At 39.4% G+C, this 15308-nt stretch overlaps 1 protein-coding gene across 1 annotated transcript in view; it reads left to right on the top strand.

Annotated features, from left to right (window-relative positions):
* LOC135478998 (tripeptidyl-peptidase 2-like) overlaps positions 1-14828 on the top strand; it is a 34675-nt gene extending 19847 nt beyond the window's left edge. The window contains 13 exon segments of the mRNA XM_064758697.1: positions 1296-1450; positions 2243-2359; positions 2849-2949; positions 3093-3192; positions 3752-3889; positions 6901-7145; positions 7470-7548; positions 8312-8463; positions 8822-8921; positions 11077-11207; positions 12675-12891; positions 13779-13898; positions 14674-14828. Coding sequence (XP_064614767.1) covers positions 1296-1450; positions 2243-2359; positions 2849-2949; positions 3093-3192; positions 3752-3889; positions 6901-7145; positions 7470-7548; positions 8312-8463; positions 8822-8921; positions 11077-11207; positions 12675-12891; positions 13779-13898; positions 14674-14763 — 1745 coding nt within the window. The 3' untranslated portion in view covers positions 14764-14828.
* Positions 14829-15308: the final 480 nt, after the last annotated feature.

Raw genomic sequence — 15308 nt, 5'->3', positions numbered from 1 at the left:
TTTCTTATTTGACATTCAGGGCCTCCGTGGCTCAGTTGGTTAGCGACTGAAGTCTCTCACCAATGCGGTCGCTGTGAGTTCAAGTCCAGCTCATGCTGGCTTCCTCTCCGGCCATACGTGGGAAGGTCTTTCAGCAGCCTGTGGATGGTTGTGGGTTTCCCCAGGGCTCTGCCCAGTTTCCACCCACCATAATGCTGACCGCCGTCGTGTAAACGCTCAACTTGGCTGAAATATGGCCAATATTTATTCATTTATTCTCTGATGTTTAGGGATGTTTGATTCAGGGCTGTGCGTATTACCCTGCCTGCTAAAATGGCCAGTAAATCAGTAGTGTTGACAAGTTAACCACGTTAGAATGTTCAGATGACTCCAAACTGACGGTACAAGAGATGAAAAGGACATTTGTACTGATGGAGCATGTGGTGGTCACCAAGTTTCCAAATTGCTATCTGTTTTTGCAGAGGGCAGTACACTCAAGATTAGACAGGACGGATGTTGTGTTTTTTTTTGTGTGTGTGTGTTTTTTTTTATACATCCATTTAGTCTCATTTGTCCTTCATGTTGATTGCCAGGATATGTCTCAAACTTTGCCAATCATTCATTCCTTTGTGTTGGTCTAACATTTTGGAGAGGAGTGCTGCCTAAATTGTGAGGCAAAACTATCTCTTTAGTACAAAATACCTGCACATATCAGCCAGCGTTTATGTATACAATAGACCTGGTTGGTTTGTCCAGCTAATGCATCTCTCTTGCCACAGACAAACAACATAGGTCAAAGAGGTAGTGTGCTCGAGTACAACTCCTCTGAATTGATCAGGTTCCGGGTGCAGTGAGGTGATTTATCCACACACTACTGTTACCTTCACTTATTAGCCTTGTAAGTGGGAAGGTCTGGCATCAACCTGCGGATGGTTGTGGGTTTCCCCCGGGCTGTGCCCGGTTTCCTCCCACCATAATGCTGGCCGCCGTCGTATAAGTGAAATATTCTTGAGTACGGCATAAAACACCAATCAAATAAATAAATAAACTTATTAGCCTACATGTACAAGTAATAGATTTCATGTATGACATGTGTGGGAGCCATGTGAAGGCCTGGCATCAACCTGCAGATGGTCATGGGTTTCCCCTGGGCTTTACTGGTCTCCTTCCATCAAACTGTTGGCAGTCATGGTATAAGTGAAATGTTCTTCAGTACAACATAAAATACCAATGAAGTGAATAAATATGAGTACAGAACTAAACCTCAGCCAGATAGATCAATTTATGAATAAGGGCTTCTGTTTGATGTGTTACAGTTGTGCGATTAGGCTCCACAGATGATGAGAAGAATTGTCGCTTCCTCATCCACGCTCTTCAGGTCTCCCCGCAGCACCAGTACAAGAAGTATGAACTGGAGAAGTTTGTCACGCTGTCAGATCTAGGGGAGACAACTCAGGCCTTCCCAATCATGGTGGGTTTGTTGTCTCAGTCTTAACCTTAATTTACTGTGAGAGGAATTCCCAAACGTTAACATCAAATAAGTCAATTATCTGTCTGTCTGCCATGAATCAGTTTTCTATCTTTTTTTTTTTTTTTTTTTTTAAATAAAAAGGTACATCATGAAGAGTTGAAACTTTGTACTGTTAATACTTCACTGCAAAAAAGTTTTAGTTTTCGTCAATTTTCATCAAAATTTTTGTCAGCGTGGGATTTTGACAATTTTTTGACTTTTTCTCTTAAATAGTTGGATATTCTGAATTAAATTGTGGTACACTGCATCACCTGGACAGGTTAAATGTGAAGTTTGGGCTATTTCGCCCATTGACATAAGTTTGTGGCCGTTGTGGACTTTTAACATAGCTATTATTCTGCCAACCTTTTTTTTTTGCATGAAGTTCTTGCACATGTAGCTGTTAATGATGTTGGGGCCTCCGTGGCTCAGCTGGTTAGCGCGCTAGTGCAGCGTAATAACCCAGGAGCCTCTCATCAATGCGGCCGCTGTGAGCTCATGCTGGCTTCCTGTCTGGCCATACGTGGGAAGGTCTGCAGCAACCTGCGGATGGTTGTGGGTTCCCCCCGAGCTCTGCTCGGTTTCCTCCCACCATAATGCTGGCTGCCTTGCATAAGTGAAATATTCTTTAGTACGGCATAAAACACCAATCAAATAAATAAATAAATAAATAAGTTAATGATGTTTTATTTGACCGACACCAGTGTTAAGGTTGGAGTTTGACTAGCAGCCCCTAATATCTGTCATTTGTAGGATAACAGTACTTTAGAGCTGTGCATGGCGAAATGGTGGGCAAACTTAGGAGAAGTGAGTGTCAACTACAGTATTACCTTCCATGGCACACTCCTTGACTGTAAACAGCTCACTGTGGTATGTACTCAACAAACATAGTACCCTACTCTCATGTATGTGTTAAAAAAAGCTTATCATTGAGAGACAAGTTATATGCAGTTTGATGGGTTTTAATAATCAGTTCAGAATGTCACAAAATTAAGAAAACATGTATGTCACTTGTGCTATACAGAGCATAATATTTTGTGGACTTATTATACCTTAAAAATTCACATATTAAATAAGCCCCCCAGGTCAGGTGTATTTGATTGATAACCACACAGGTGATGTGAAATAGAAATAGATTACATGCTTATGACATACATGCAGGCATTACTGAGTTACCCGAACAAACTGCAAGGAATAATTATCATAGTAGTGCATGCTGTTGAGAACTGAATGAACTTGGCATGATTTGAGATGGGTAAGAAATTTGTGTTGATCTGCAGGGGAAGTCTACTAATTCAAAGCAAGTACTTGCTCATGCACTCATGCTAATTTCACTGTTGTTTTCGTTTGTGCACACAGTTAGCTGCTGATGGTATCACAAGGTTTACCGTCAAGGCACCGCTGAAGAATGAGGAAGCTTCCCCAACGATCACCCTCAAGTCTTTGGTGCAGCCTCTAAGGTCAGCTCATGCTCATGTGTCTCTTTTTATTCAAACAAACGTAACTTACGTGTATAAGAGTTGGGTTTTTTATTGCACTGTTTCTAGATGTAACATAGAGCTGTATACTTAAATTAACCTTAAGCCTCGTCTTACTGTCATAGGCCAGTGGAGAACAAAATAAAGTCTCTGAATGGACCCCGTGATCGTCTGCCAGACGAGAGACAGGTGTACGCCATCGAGCTCACCTACAAATTCACACAGGTAAATAAATATTTTATTCTCCCTACTTCATCACCCTTGGTGTACCTCATGAAAGAAACATGCTGATTTTTGTGTTTTCCAGTGTGATTGACATGTGTTGACCAGAAGAATGTTCAAGTTTATGACAAAAGTGTATTGAGTTGAAATATTTTAAACTAGAGTATCTGTAATTTATAGTAAATACAATTTTATACTTGTAAGATATAATAAAATACATAAATATAATAATGAAATATGGAATTTAATATCATGAAAGCTCATCAGCAAATGTTCTGGGACTGCCTGTTGAGTGATGGGAGTATACAAAGTCTCATAAGCATAAGTTGATCGTAAATTCTAAGATCAACAATATTGACTGGTACATTTCCATTTATACAGAACACCATTACGTATGTCAAATTTGGCATGCAATCCCCATTGTAACTGCGAAAACTTACAATCACCATACATTTCCTTTGTGCAAGCGGACTAACTAATCAGTTGTAATCTGAGTTGTAGGGTTTACAATCGATTGCAACTATGACCTTCATGTAACCGGGCACTTGTTCTGATGTTTCAGGCCAAAGCAGGGGAGGTAACTCCCGATGTTTCCTTGTTGAGTGATCTGCTGTATGAGTCCGAGTATGAGAGTCAGTTGTGGATGATGTATGACTCTAACAAACAGCTGGTTTTGTCTGGGGATGCCTATCCACATCAGGTGAGGCCAGCCAATGGGATGGCGTGGATTCATCCACGGAAACAAAAGAATATTCTGATGAGTTTGTTTATACAGGGACATTGGAATAGAATTTTTCAAATACTATTTGTCTAATTTCAAAATTTTGAAACCCCGTTTGCTCTAAATGTTATTCTTAAATTGAAGTAATAATTAGCTGTATTACAATAAGCAACAGTTACATGGCTCACATTAACATAACATGCCAAGCACATGTGGCAGTGGTTTGGGTGCCAGGATGGGTTTTTGGCGTGATATCAACAGTGAGGTAGTATTATGAATATTGTTACATTGCTTTTAAATCAGCAACAAGATGTTAGCATCTTTGTAAAAACATACTGAAGAACAATCCTGGTCAGAATATGTTGAAAAGCACAAGTTTAGTACCTAGCTACAGCCCATATACTGCCCTGTGGTACAGTACACCTGGATCCAAACCAGATATCCTATGAACATCGTAGCCATGCATGGACACATGGACCCTGATCCATTCCCTACTACCATCCCGACACGATCTTATGCCCATGGTGGGCCCATCATGGTACCATCATGGGCGTGTCATCCTGCCATCCTGACACAATCGTACGCCCATGGTGGGCCCATCATGGTACCATCATGGGCATGTCATCCTGCCATCCTGACACGATCGCATGCCCATGGTGGGCCCATCATGATTCCATCATGGGCGTGTCATCCTGCCTTCCCAACATGATCGTACGCCCATGGTGGGCCCGTCGTGGTACCATCATGGGCGTGTCATCCTGCCATCCTGACACAATCATACGCCCATGGTGGGCCCATCGTGATATCATCATGGGCGTGTCATCATGCCATCCTGATCATAATTTGCAAATGTTCAAGCTGTGTTTATGATTTTCTTCAAATCTTTTGTGTGTTCATATATTGACAAGAATTAGTTTTTACTTTTGTCCATAACGCCGGTGATTGTAGCATACCCCGGGCATATATAATACAGCGTAGCTTTTAAACTTGTAAGGTCGTGCAGACTGGGAACACAGGCGAATGATGTTGTAACGTCATCATTAGCTGCAGTAAACATTCTGCAGACATCTAAATAGTAACATCAATGTAGAGTTTTCACGTTGACTCGCCCCAAGAACATACACATGTAGCAGTTGTATTGATGTCATGAAATCATGCACCATGGAATGTGGTAAAATGATGCTCAGATCATCCGGCCTCAATGGTTTTTTTTTTTTTTTTTTTTTTTTTTTTGATTGGTGTTTTACGCCGTACTCAAGAATATTTCACTTATACGACGGCGGCCAGCATTATGGTGGGTGGAAACCGGGCAGAGCCCGGGGGAAACCCACGACCATCCGCAGGTTGCTGGCAGACCTTCTCACGTACGGCCTCAATGGTTAAATCCTGGTCGGATTGTACGCCCATCATACACATACAATGGAACATGATCCGGCCATGGAGTGCCCACCATAAACTGACCATGGAGCCGTGATGGGCACAGGATATTTGGGTGGAATGCAGCTGTACTGCACCATTTATGTAAAATGATGCCCATGACAAAAATTTTACCCTTGACTAAATTCCGTATTTTACCTGATTCTGTGAATCCTTCTGATCTATAGGAAGGTGTTCTAATGTTTTTTGAAGGTAGGATGATATACTGCATAAAAAATAGAAATTTCAGCACCAAAATTTTTCTCTTTTTTCTTTTTTTTTATGAGCTTTATTTCCTTCTCATGCACTTTTCTCATGCAATTACAGGTCATTTACTATAAATTACATGCCGTATACAGTTCAGTATATAAAGCCTCAGAGACAGGTACTTCTGATAGGTAATTAGTACTATAAAACCTGACTGTCAGCGACCGCTCCTGTCAGTTTGACATCGGTTTAGCTGGCAGAAGTAACAATAGGGCACTTGAACAAGATCTTATACCTTTCAGAAACGTAGTGCAAAAGCGGTAAGTTTCAGTCCACGGAATAAAATTGACGAAATCTCGCTTGAGATCCGCCTGTCGATTATTGTAAAGAAACTCTGCATGGGTGTGTTGATTCATTGCATAATTTAACTTTGATCCGTGTTCTGTCGTAACTGTCACAACCTTCACAGCATTGCTTTGTGAAAGGAACGCATTTGTTACTAACGTAGCTTGATTTTGGTTACTATAAAGGCATCGGTTTATTACGTGATTTTGTTTCATTTATTTATTACCTTTAAACCTGGATAAGTATTCTACAGAAAAATAGGAAATGTGCTTGAATGAGTCATTTTTTTTTGTGTGCGTAATTTTTCCTATCCACAAATACTGCTATCAGACATGAGTAGATTCAATCAGAGGGTTTGTGTATGAAGCTATTACTGCTCCCTAGTCCCTCCATGGTGAGCAGATAAATTACCTTGTAAAAACAGCATTACATTGATTTGGTAACAAGTTTTTTATTTTTAGGATGTCAAATTCCTATTTATTTCCCTCCTCCTCCAACACCCCTCCCCCCCCCCCCTTCCTCTTCCCGTTGACAATACTTTTTTGTTTGTGTTGAGAAATGCTTTGTGGGGCAAGATCGATACTCTCTTCTACTGAGTCTCCAGTTCATGTATGTGTGTTGTTATTTTGCAAGTCTTATACAAGTCATGACATGTTTTTATCTTGTATGTACTGTATTGTGCTTTTTAATAATGTGTGATATTAACAATTTTGGTGTTCATGTGTTCTTTTTTTTTTTGTTATAACACACAAAGAATGAAATATACTTATAATTATTTCAATGAAATAATGTTTTTAAGGACAGAAGAGTTCCCAGCTTAGGATATAGTTGCTCTGATCAATTTTCCGAGCTGGGCTTGAGCATCATTGCAAGAGGCTTTGATGTAAACTTCGAATGATCAGGAATTCCTACCCATTTTCTATATATAAGAGATGCATTTAATAGACAAAAACATGAAAAAGATAAATTCAAATTTGTGTGGAAGATTTCTTATTGATGAATGTTTAAATTTCTTGTTACAGTACACTGGGAAAATTGAAAAGGGAGATTATACAATCATCCTACAAGTGCGCCACGAGAAGCGTGATATGCTGGAGAAGCTCAAAGATGTGGTTCTTCTGCTGCACCATAAGTTGGCTAGCACCATTAACCTGGATGTCTATGCATCCTGGGCAAATGCGCTGAGTGGTGGGAAGAAACTGTCGGCGCTCAACATGCAGAAAGGGACGACCTATCCCATCTTTGTAGCACCGCTTCCAGATGACAAGTAAGTCGTTATATCATCTAAACAAGCAAATAACCCTTAAGCAAACAATTCTCGTCTGAACAAGTAAACAATTATTCAGGTTATTATTATCTGAAAACAAACGATTATCCTCTACACAAACAATTCTGTACTGGACAAACTAATAATTAGAGGTAATTCTGAACAAGAGTTATCTCCCTTACAAAGAGCCAGACGATATCAAGTCTGATTACTGAAGTTCTCACGCAGTAACTGATTGTCGCCTCAAGTTCATTACCTGAACACATTGTCACAAAGACTTTGTTTACTGATTACCATGAAAATGTACTTCTCTCCTGCTCGCAGAGTTCCAAAAAACACTTCCTCAGGCTGGTATTTGTCGGGCTCTATGACGTTATTCAAGGAAGATCCCATGAAGAAAGCTGTAAGTTTCTTTTATCTAATGATTCAATGTTATTGGCAAATTTCCCTCATGAATTTGAATTTTCGAATATGTAGTGATGAATCTTCAATTTTTAGTTCTTTTCACTATATTTGATTAATTTTTGATCTTAAAAAAAAGATTTCCTATTATCATAAAAAGGACTTGATGTGAAAACATGTGCTAACTAATCTGTCACCTCTAATACTGCATTGGAAGTTTTGGCCATAAAAGACAAGAAAGAAAACCCCAGTTAAATTTCAGGATCAAAAGGTGCAGAGAGTTGTTCTTTTGGAACAATTGTTGATTGGCTACTGTCTTTCCCTGATACGCTGTTATTGTTTGTCGTCAATTTGTAGTTCTTGAAAAGGGCATAAAGCTAATGCTGAAATATTAAATACCAACAAACAAAAACTTCGTCCTTTCTAGGAGCTACTGTCCTACTATTGTGGATATAAAAGTATGCAAGTTTGTTATGAATCTGTATTATTCCCTCTTGTCTTCATCGCCACAATATGGCTGAAATATTGCCGATGTGGCGCTAAACCATAATCATTCATTCATTCTTGTCTTGAAGAGTAAACCTTAGACAATAGAACAGATTTCTCGTGTTCTGTGTGACCATTTGCCAACTGCCACAGTGTTGTCACTGCTCTGATTTTACTCTCTATTCTGTAGTCTTTTATAGTACTATCTTCTTAGAATGGAGATTATCTCAATTTCACAACATACTCATAAAGTAGTTAAATAACTTTTGCACTTGCAGAGTTCCCTCCCTTTCAAGTACATACTGACAGACAACCCCAAGAAGAGCAAGTCTAATGGTAAAGACAAGGATTCCAAATCTGAGAAAGAGAAGACAAAAGCAGAGGAGTGTGTGGAAGCTGTGAGAGATCTGAAGATATCCTGGTTGTCAAAGTAAGTGAGCATGAGCAGATAGGCAGTAAATATACAGTAATATTCCCGACTTCCTGTTTTGCTGTTGCTATAGCCTTCGCGTAATTTACCCTTGTTTAAGGCAATTTGTCATCCTCAGATATATGTTTTTACATCAGAAGGGGCAAATTTTGTCACCAATTTGCCAAAGGCTGTCAGTTTTGCTAGAGGTCTATTAACCCTCAACCAATAGAAGGAAATTGTTTTTGGATACTGTCACAGTTGTTTCTGGATTACCGCATGTAAATGAGCATGTAAATGAGCATGTAAATCAAAACTTTGTTTTCTGGATTTGAAACCTTGCTTTGACCACTGACGTAATATTGTCTGATATTTTCAGGGTTGAAGATCCCAAAAAGCTGTATGAAGAAATGCTTGCGAGCTTTCCAGATTATCTCCCCCTTCATGTTGCACAGCTACAAGCCTTAGATGCTGACAAGGTTGGTTGGATAAATCTTGAACGCACGGAATATTTCCTCCCTGAAATGGACAAAGCCCTCCACATAGGAAAGTAAATATTGTAAAATTTTGAAGAGCACAGCGTTGCATTCTTGTTTGCAGTGATCACGGTATTGCCTCAGCTGTCGGCGTCAGCCTGTATGGTCTCCAGGCTGTGTGTCCGTTTTTTCCTAAACACTTTGAGTATCTCTTGAGACGCATGTACACTTAAGCATTTCAAAGCACCCTGTTCATATGGATTTTTTAATGGTGGAAGAAAACATAAAACTTACAGAAGAAGTTTGGATGAAAGAGTGTGAAAAGTTATTGAATTTTCTTTGAAGAGAAAAAGGCACTTGAAAATAAATTTTGTATGGTGGGTATTTGGGACCACCATTTGGTATATATAGCCTTTTTCTAATAATGTTATAAATGAGGATGTAACATATTTCTAATAAATATATTTGCGCTAGAATTTTGTCTTTTCAGCAAATGTGTTCAACCGGAATTTTGACTATATTTATATTTTTAATATATCCATTAATATTATCATAATTCAGATTAAATGGTATGTTTTTCGATATAAACAACAAATTTACATTCAGATATATTTATTAGACGTGCATCACATCCTTAATGAGAACATTATTATTCAACGACACAAAAATGTTTTTAAATCCCCTTTTTCCCTTAAAAAAGACTAAATTTACAAATAAGTTTTGATGCTCTTTCATCTGATGTTGGCATCATTTTTAGCTCGCTGTTAGGAAGTAAGACAAGGTATTTTGAGTGTGGGGGAGAAGTGACATTGGTGTTGGTGTCAGAGTAAAGTAATTGGTTTGGGTCAGTTGAGTAAGGTGTTATGTCTGGGTCAGATAAATTCACATCACCTTTATGAAACTGGGTGGGAATCATCAACATGATTTGGACATTTATTCATTTTGGTTATAATTTAGGGATGTTTGCTTTTTTATTCAAATTATCAGGTTTTGAACCTAGCTATTTTATCCAAGCCAGTACTGTACATGTGGTCCAGGGTAAGGTTTTTTGTTTGGGTCGGCTGTTGCCACAGTTTTTACACCATCTTGCTGAAACTTGGTGAGGACAATGGGCATCCTTTGAGGACTGCATGAAATAAATGATTTTAAATAATTAGAGTAGGTATATTTGGATTTTTATTCAAATTATCAGGTTTTTGACTTTGCCATTTTACCCAGTACTATTGTGGGCTAGAGTAAAGTTTTTTGTTTGGGTCAGCTGTTGCCACAATTTTTAAGCCATCTTGCTGAAACTTGGTGAGGACGATGGGCATGCATCAAATAAATAATTTAAATAATTAGGTATGTTTGTAGTTTTATTCAAATTATCAGGTTTTTGACTTAGCCATTTTATCTTAGCCAGTACTATTCAGTTTGTTGGCCATGGTAAGGTTTTATGTTTGGGTCAGGTATCCTAACATTTTTCACATCACCTTAATGAAACTTGGTGGGAATGATGAAAATGATTTGGACATTTACTTATTTTGAATAATTAGGGATATTGGCATTTTTAGCTCACCATTACGAAATAAGCTTTTTTGTTTGAGTCAGCTGTTGTCAAAATTTTCGCAATGTGTTATGAAATTTCTGGGCCTTTAAATGTCCTGCCATTTGAACTGAAGCCATTGCCGTCCAGCTGTCGGGTTTCCCATAACCTGTGTCATGTTTTCTTCTCCTTTTAGGTCATTCACGTCATGTCAGTCAAATGACATATTTTAAACCCTTCAGTTGTTCAGTTTTCATTCTGTATTGTGTCTTTGACTCCTCCTTCACACCGCATACACTGGACGAACCAGGTCATCTAATCCAATGAAATACCATGTGACATCAGCATGTTTGTCAAGTGCATGACAAGGTGTTGAGCCTAGAAGGGCCAGGTTTCCTTGCTCATAATTTTGTCCGCAGCCAATTGAGTGGAATACTCTGGAGTACAGCCTTTAATATTAATTACTCAAATTAAAGAATCAGACATTTTAGTCTCAATGACTGAAAAAGTCTTTAAAAATATAGTATAGATATGTCCATACAATAAGACTGACGATAAATACTCAAACCAGTGTGCCTAGTTTACTGTTTAGTGTGTTCTTTGGTGAGTGGTTTTTGTTCCTGTGTATTGTAGAAAAGGCTACACAAACTGGAGGAGATAATGGCCTTGTCACGGTTCATCATAGACAAAGTGGACAGGACAGCCTTGCTGGCTTACTACGGGATGAAGTCTGACAACAGAGGCGATGCGGCCACCATCAAAACGTGAGGCTAATCATTAGGTTTCCCTGACAGTGCAGTTATTAAAGATCATGTTCATTACACAGCCCTGAATGTTCATCACAAACAGTAGCAGTCCAGTGCAGAGAGAACCTGTCTGGAACATGTTATGCCAGTGCTGGCTGTAGAGGTGCAGCAGTTAGAACAGTGACGTCACGTAACACAAACAGTAGCAGTCCAGTGCAGAGAGAACCTGTCTGGAACATGTCATGCCAGCTCTGGCTGTAGAGGTGCAGTAGTTAGAACAGTGACGTCACATAAGTGATTTATAGATTTGTGGTTAAACGGGGTTGAGAATTTTTAACTCATCAGCTGATTTCAAGGGAAATCAGGATTTTCAAATTATCCTGAAAGAAATCATTTTGCTGATGGGGCTTTGCTGGTAGAGGAAATTCCAGCTAATTTTGATAGAAAAGATTCACTTCCATGTTTAAAGCAAGAATTTCTCTGAGTTTTCGTTCAGTCGATATCAGTGATGGTACAGTTGAGGCACATGTTCAAAACTTCCCTCGTCCTGATGAACACACAATGCTGTGGTTTAATCCCAGCCTAAGACCGGTGACTTTTCAAGATTCCTCTTGCTGCCCGCTTCTTGATGAGGGCCTTAGTGGTAATAAGCTGTCAACATTTCTCATGGAACTGTTCATGTGATCATGACCCATTTTTGCCCTGCACTTTGAGCTCATCAGTTGAGGCAGATATGTGCATCATGTGTGGGAAAGGTTGCTGTGTGTTACTCCTAAGTTCTACTTGATTACTCTGGCCACACTGATTTCCTCTAATACTGAAAGCAATGAGCTGTAAAGTAAAATTTTCTTGAGTATGGAACACGTAGCAATCAGATCAACCACAAGTTGACGACCAGGTTGTGTTAGTTTTCTGACAGTGATGACCATTAGGAAAGACATGATTAAATCAAGAAAATGTTAAGATTGATGGTCATAGCACTTCCTGAATTTCAAAAATGGGAAATGCCAAATGATGCGAGTGTGATCGTTGTGACGATAAGTGGTAAAAGGGTTAATAGGTCTGTAATGTCTAAATGTACCTCTGTGATGTTCAGAAATCTTAAACAAGCATTACTTCATCCTTAGGTAATCAGTGTGAGATTGACCATTGAAAACTATTGATAGGAAAAGTTATGTTCATTGTTGATGGCGTTAAGCTATAATCATTCATTCATTCATTCATTGTTGATGATCTTCCCCCTAGAATGAAACACGGTCCAGTGTTTTGGATTCTATGGTGAGCTGTATAGACCATTATGACAACTAAAGACTCCAGCTGAGCTGAATGTTCTGTACTCAGATGGATCTTTTAGGTTATCTAACATGAAAAAACTTGATGAGAAAGAAAAAAAGAACAAAATACAAAACAAAAACATAAAGATTTTGGTGGGGGAAAAAATCAAGAAAAATTCATGAAATGAGGTGCTGTGTTTTCACATGTCAGGGAGATGGACAAACAGAAAGGTCATCTGATAGAGGCATACCTCAGACTGGGCTGTGCTCAGGCCGATGCTATCATAGAAGCAGCTAAACCCCCAGCAGAACCCCAACCAGACTCCACAACTGAAGAAGAACCCCTAAAGTTCCCCCCAATGACCGTCGAGGAGGTGGATGAAACTTACAATGAAATGCTGAAATGGATTGATGCAACCGATGCCAAGGTACAGTGATGGCTGCAGTGGAGTTTGTTTCATTTGTGTTTCACGCCGTACTCAAGAATATTTCACTTATAGGCTTCAGTGGAACCTTACCTGGGCCTATTTTCATAAAGGTTTATTGACTTTAGTTAAAATGAAAACTCCATTCAGCTTGTTAGATAAGAAGATAACATATGAAGTGTTGACAATTTTATGATCCAAAGTAGCCCCGAAATGTATGGTATGTATCTGTGTATATGTCTTCAATTATGCCACTTTCAAGTTAAGTTTAAATAAGGGGAAGTATGGCCTTACAGATGCAGTTGGTTAAAGCAGTGGCTCACTGAGACTGTGAGGCTCTTGATCGTTCAGGGTTCAGTCCGCTTCAGGAGCGGTAGATACAGGGTCAATCCTGGGTCGAGTCACACATAAGACCTTAACAGAGGTAGTTGTAACATCCTCACTTGGCCTTCAGCATGAAAAGGATAGCGCAACGACTGCTTGACCCGTATCAGTGTAATGGCTCGGGCGGAGCGGCTTACTTGCCTTCGGGAGGTCATCTCAGTGAAGCAGCACTAGATGGAAGAGCGGTGGAAATCCGTCCTGTAACAAGGAGGCACATTACATACACCCTAAGGATTCCTTCGTCGTCATATGACTGAAAAATTGTTAAGTATGATGTTAAACCCCAAGTGCTCACTCGCTCACTCATTCAGGTTGTGTGTTCAAATACAGCTCTCAATGACTCGACTGCAGTACTAAGTCAGAAAGTTTGTCAAAGGGCAGAATGGTTTACTCCATTCGCTTTTGGGTCCTCAACTGTACACCACAGCACCATCGCATTAGTGATACAGTCTTGAGAACAAATAAATAAAAATGGGTAAATAAAGGGAATGATTTCTTTCTTTCAGATCTCTGCCTTTACAGTGCGCCATGCCATGGTACACAAGCAATATGGTCGTGCCTTAAAACTGCTTCAGAAACATCTAGAAGAAAAACCAACCAAGGAGCAGGACAAAACCTTTATTGAGGTGAGCCAGACAATTTATTGACAATTTTACCTGTAAACTTGAAAAAGCAACTTTTTTATGCAAAAACCAAATTAGAACCAAAATTTAGTTACAGTTTTAGGGCATATACACAGTGTGCTGGTTGAATAAGCAGATCAGCTACTGTTTATGTATAAAACTGGTTGCAATTTGGCAGATGGAAATGGAGAATTTACCAAAAGTCTGCAACTGACAAAGAATTGCGGTGTTGCATACTGTGCATGCAGTATCTAAATGTAATCCAGACAACAGTATTTCAACAAACCTGTGGAAGTTAGTGTCAAAACGTGAACACCTTCTCTCTAAAAAAGAAAGGGAACATTTAACTAACTTTGAGCTTTTTAGCTTCCTCATAAATCTGGGTCGAATATTCTGCCTGTGAGGTGGGGCTGGTGGGGGGAGGAGTGATGGTTTGTGTTCTGTCTCCTGCTGTTATTGGCTAGTCCGGAAGCTTGCCTGTTGCTACCAGCTGGGCGTCATCACACAGTGACAAAGGAGTCTTCTATCACCTTGCGATTCATCTCATTTGTGTCTGGAGAGCTCTCTGGAACATGCTCCAGCCACTGATCCTTCTTATTCCAGGAATCTCTTGCCTTGCCTTCTGATTTTGGAAATGTCCGACGCCCACCAGCCCAATAATGGTGCCTGAATGACACTGTCACATTTGCTGGAGATGATCTCTTTCATATATCACACTTGTGGTGTGTTACCAAATGGATACTGTATGTGCAGATAATTATCTGTTTTTCTATTTCAGCTGTGCGAGCAGATGGGCTGGGCACACTGTGTCCGTCATTACAAGAACTGGATGCTGGTCAAATACCCCCCAGGCTACAGGCTGTTCTAGTACACTCCCCCGACTCTTTTAGCTGCAATGAAATCCTCGTCCTGGTGGAAATTTTTTTTTTTTTTTTTGAATTCTGAAGCAATGTTAAGAGCTTTCTCTTACAAACACAAACGTTAGCTGTTGATCATATACAGTACACAGGTGTAGGGATAATCATGGAGGATTCTGGCCTGTTTTAACATGGCTATACCAGGCGACCGGTCTGGTTTGTCGGTGTACTGTATAGATGGTTTTTAGAGGTTTTGAGTAAAGGTGACTACTATGCTTTGATTGTTTTGTTTTGTCAACTTTGTTTCCTGCGTACTTTGTTTATGAGGGTAATGCACTATTGCACTCACTGATCTATGCACCATTTGTTTGTACATACACATTTAATGCGGGGATAAACTTGGGGTATTGATAAGTCGTCAAGTGATACATGTAGTTTTAATAACAAATACATAAATGTATCTATTGAGCTGTAAGGGAATGCACAAAATAATAAAAATACAGTAAAATAAAAAATAGGCCTTGTAAAGTACATTCATTTTGGTAGTATTTAGCCG

The sequence above is a fragment of the Liolophura sinensis genome, chromosome 12 (genome assembly GCF_032854445.1).
Source record: "Liolophura sinensis isolate JHLJ2023 chromosome 12, CUHK_Ljap_v2, whole genome shotgun sequence".
Lineage (NCBI taxonomy): Eukaryota > Metazoa > Mollusca > Polyplacophora > Chitonida > Chitonidae > Liolophura > Liolophura sinensis.
Note: the sequence above shows the minus strand (reverse complement) of the source record. Positions and strands in the feature narration are given on the sequence as shown.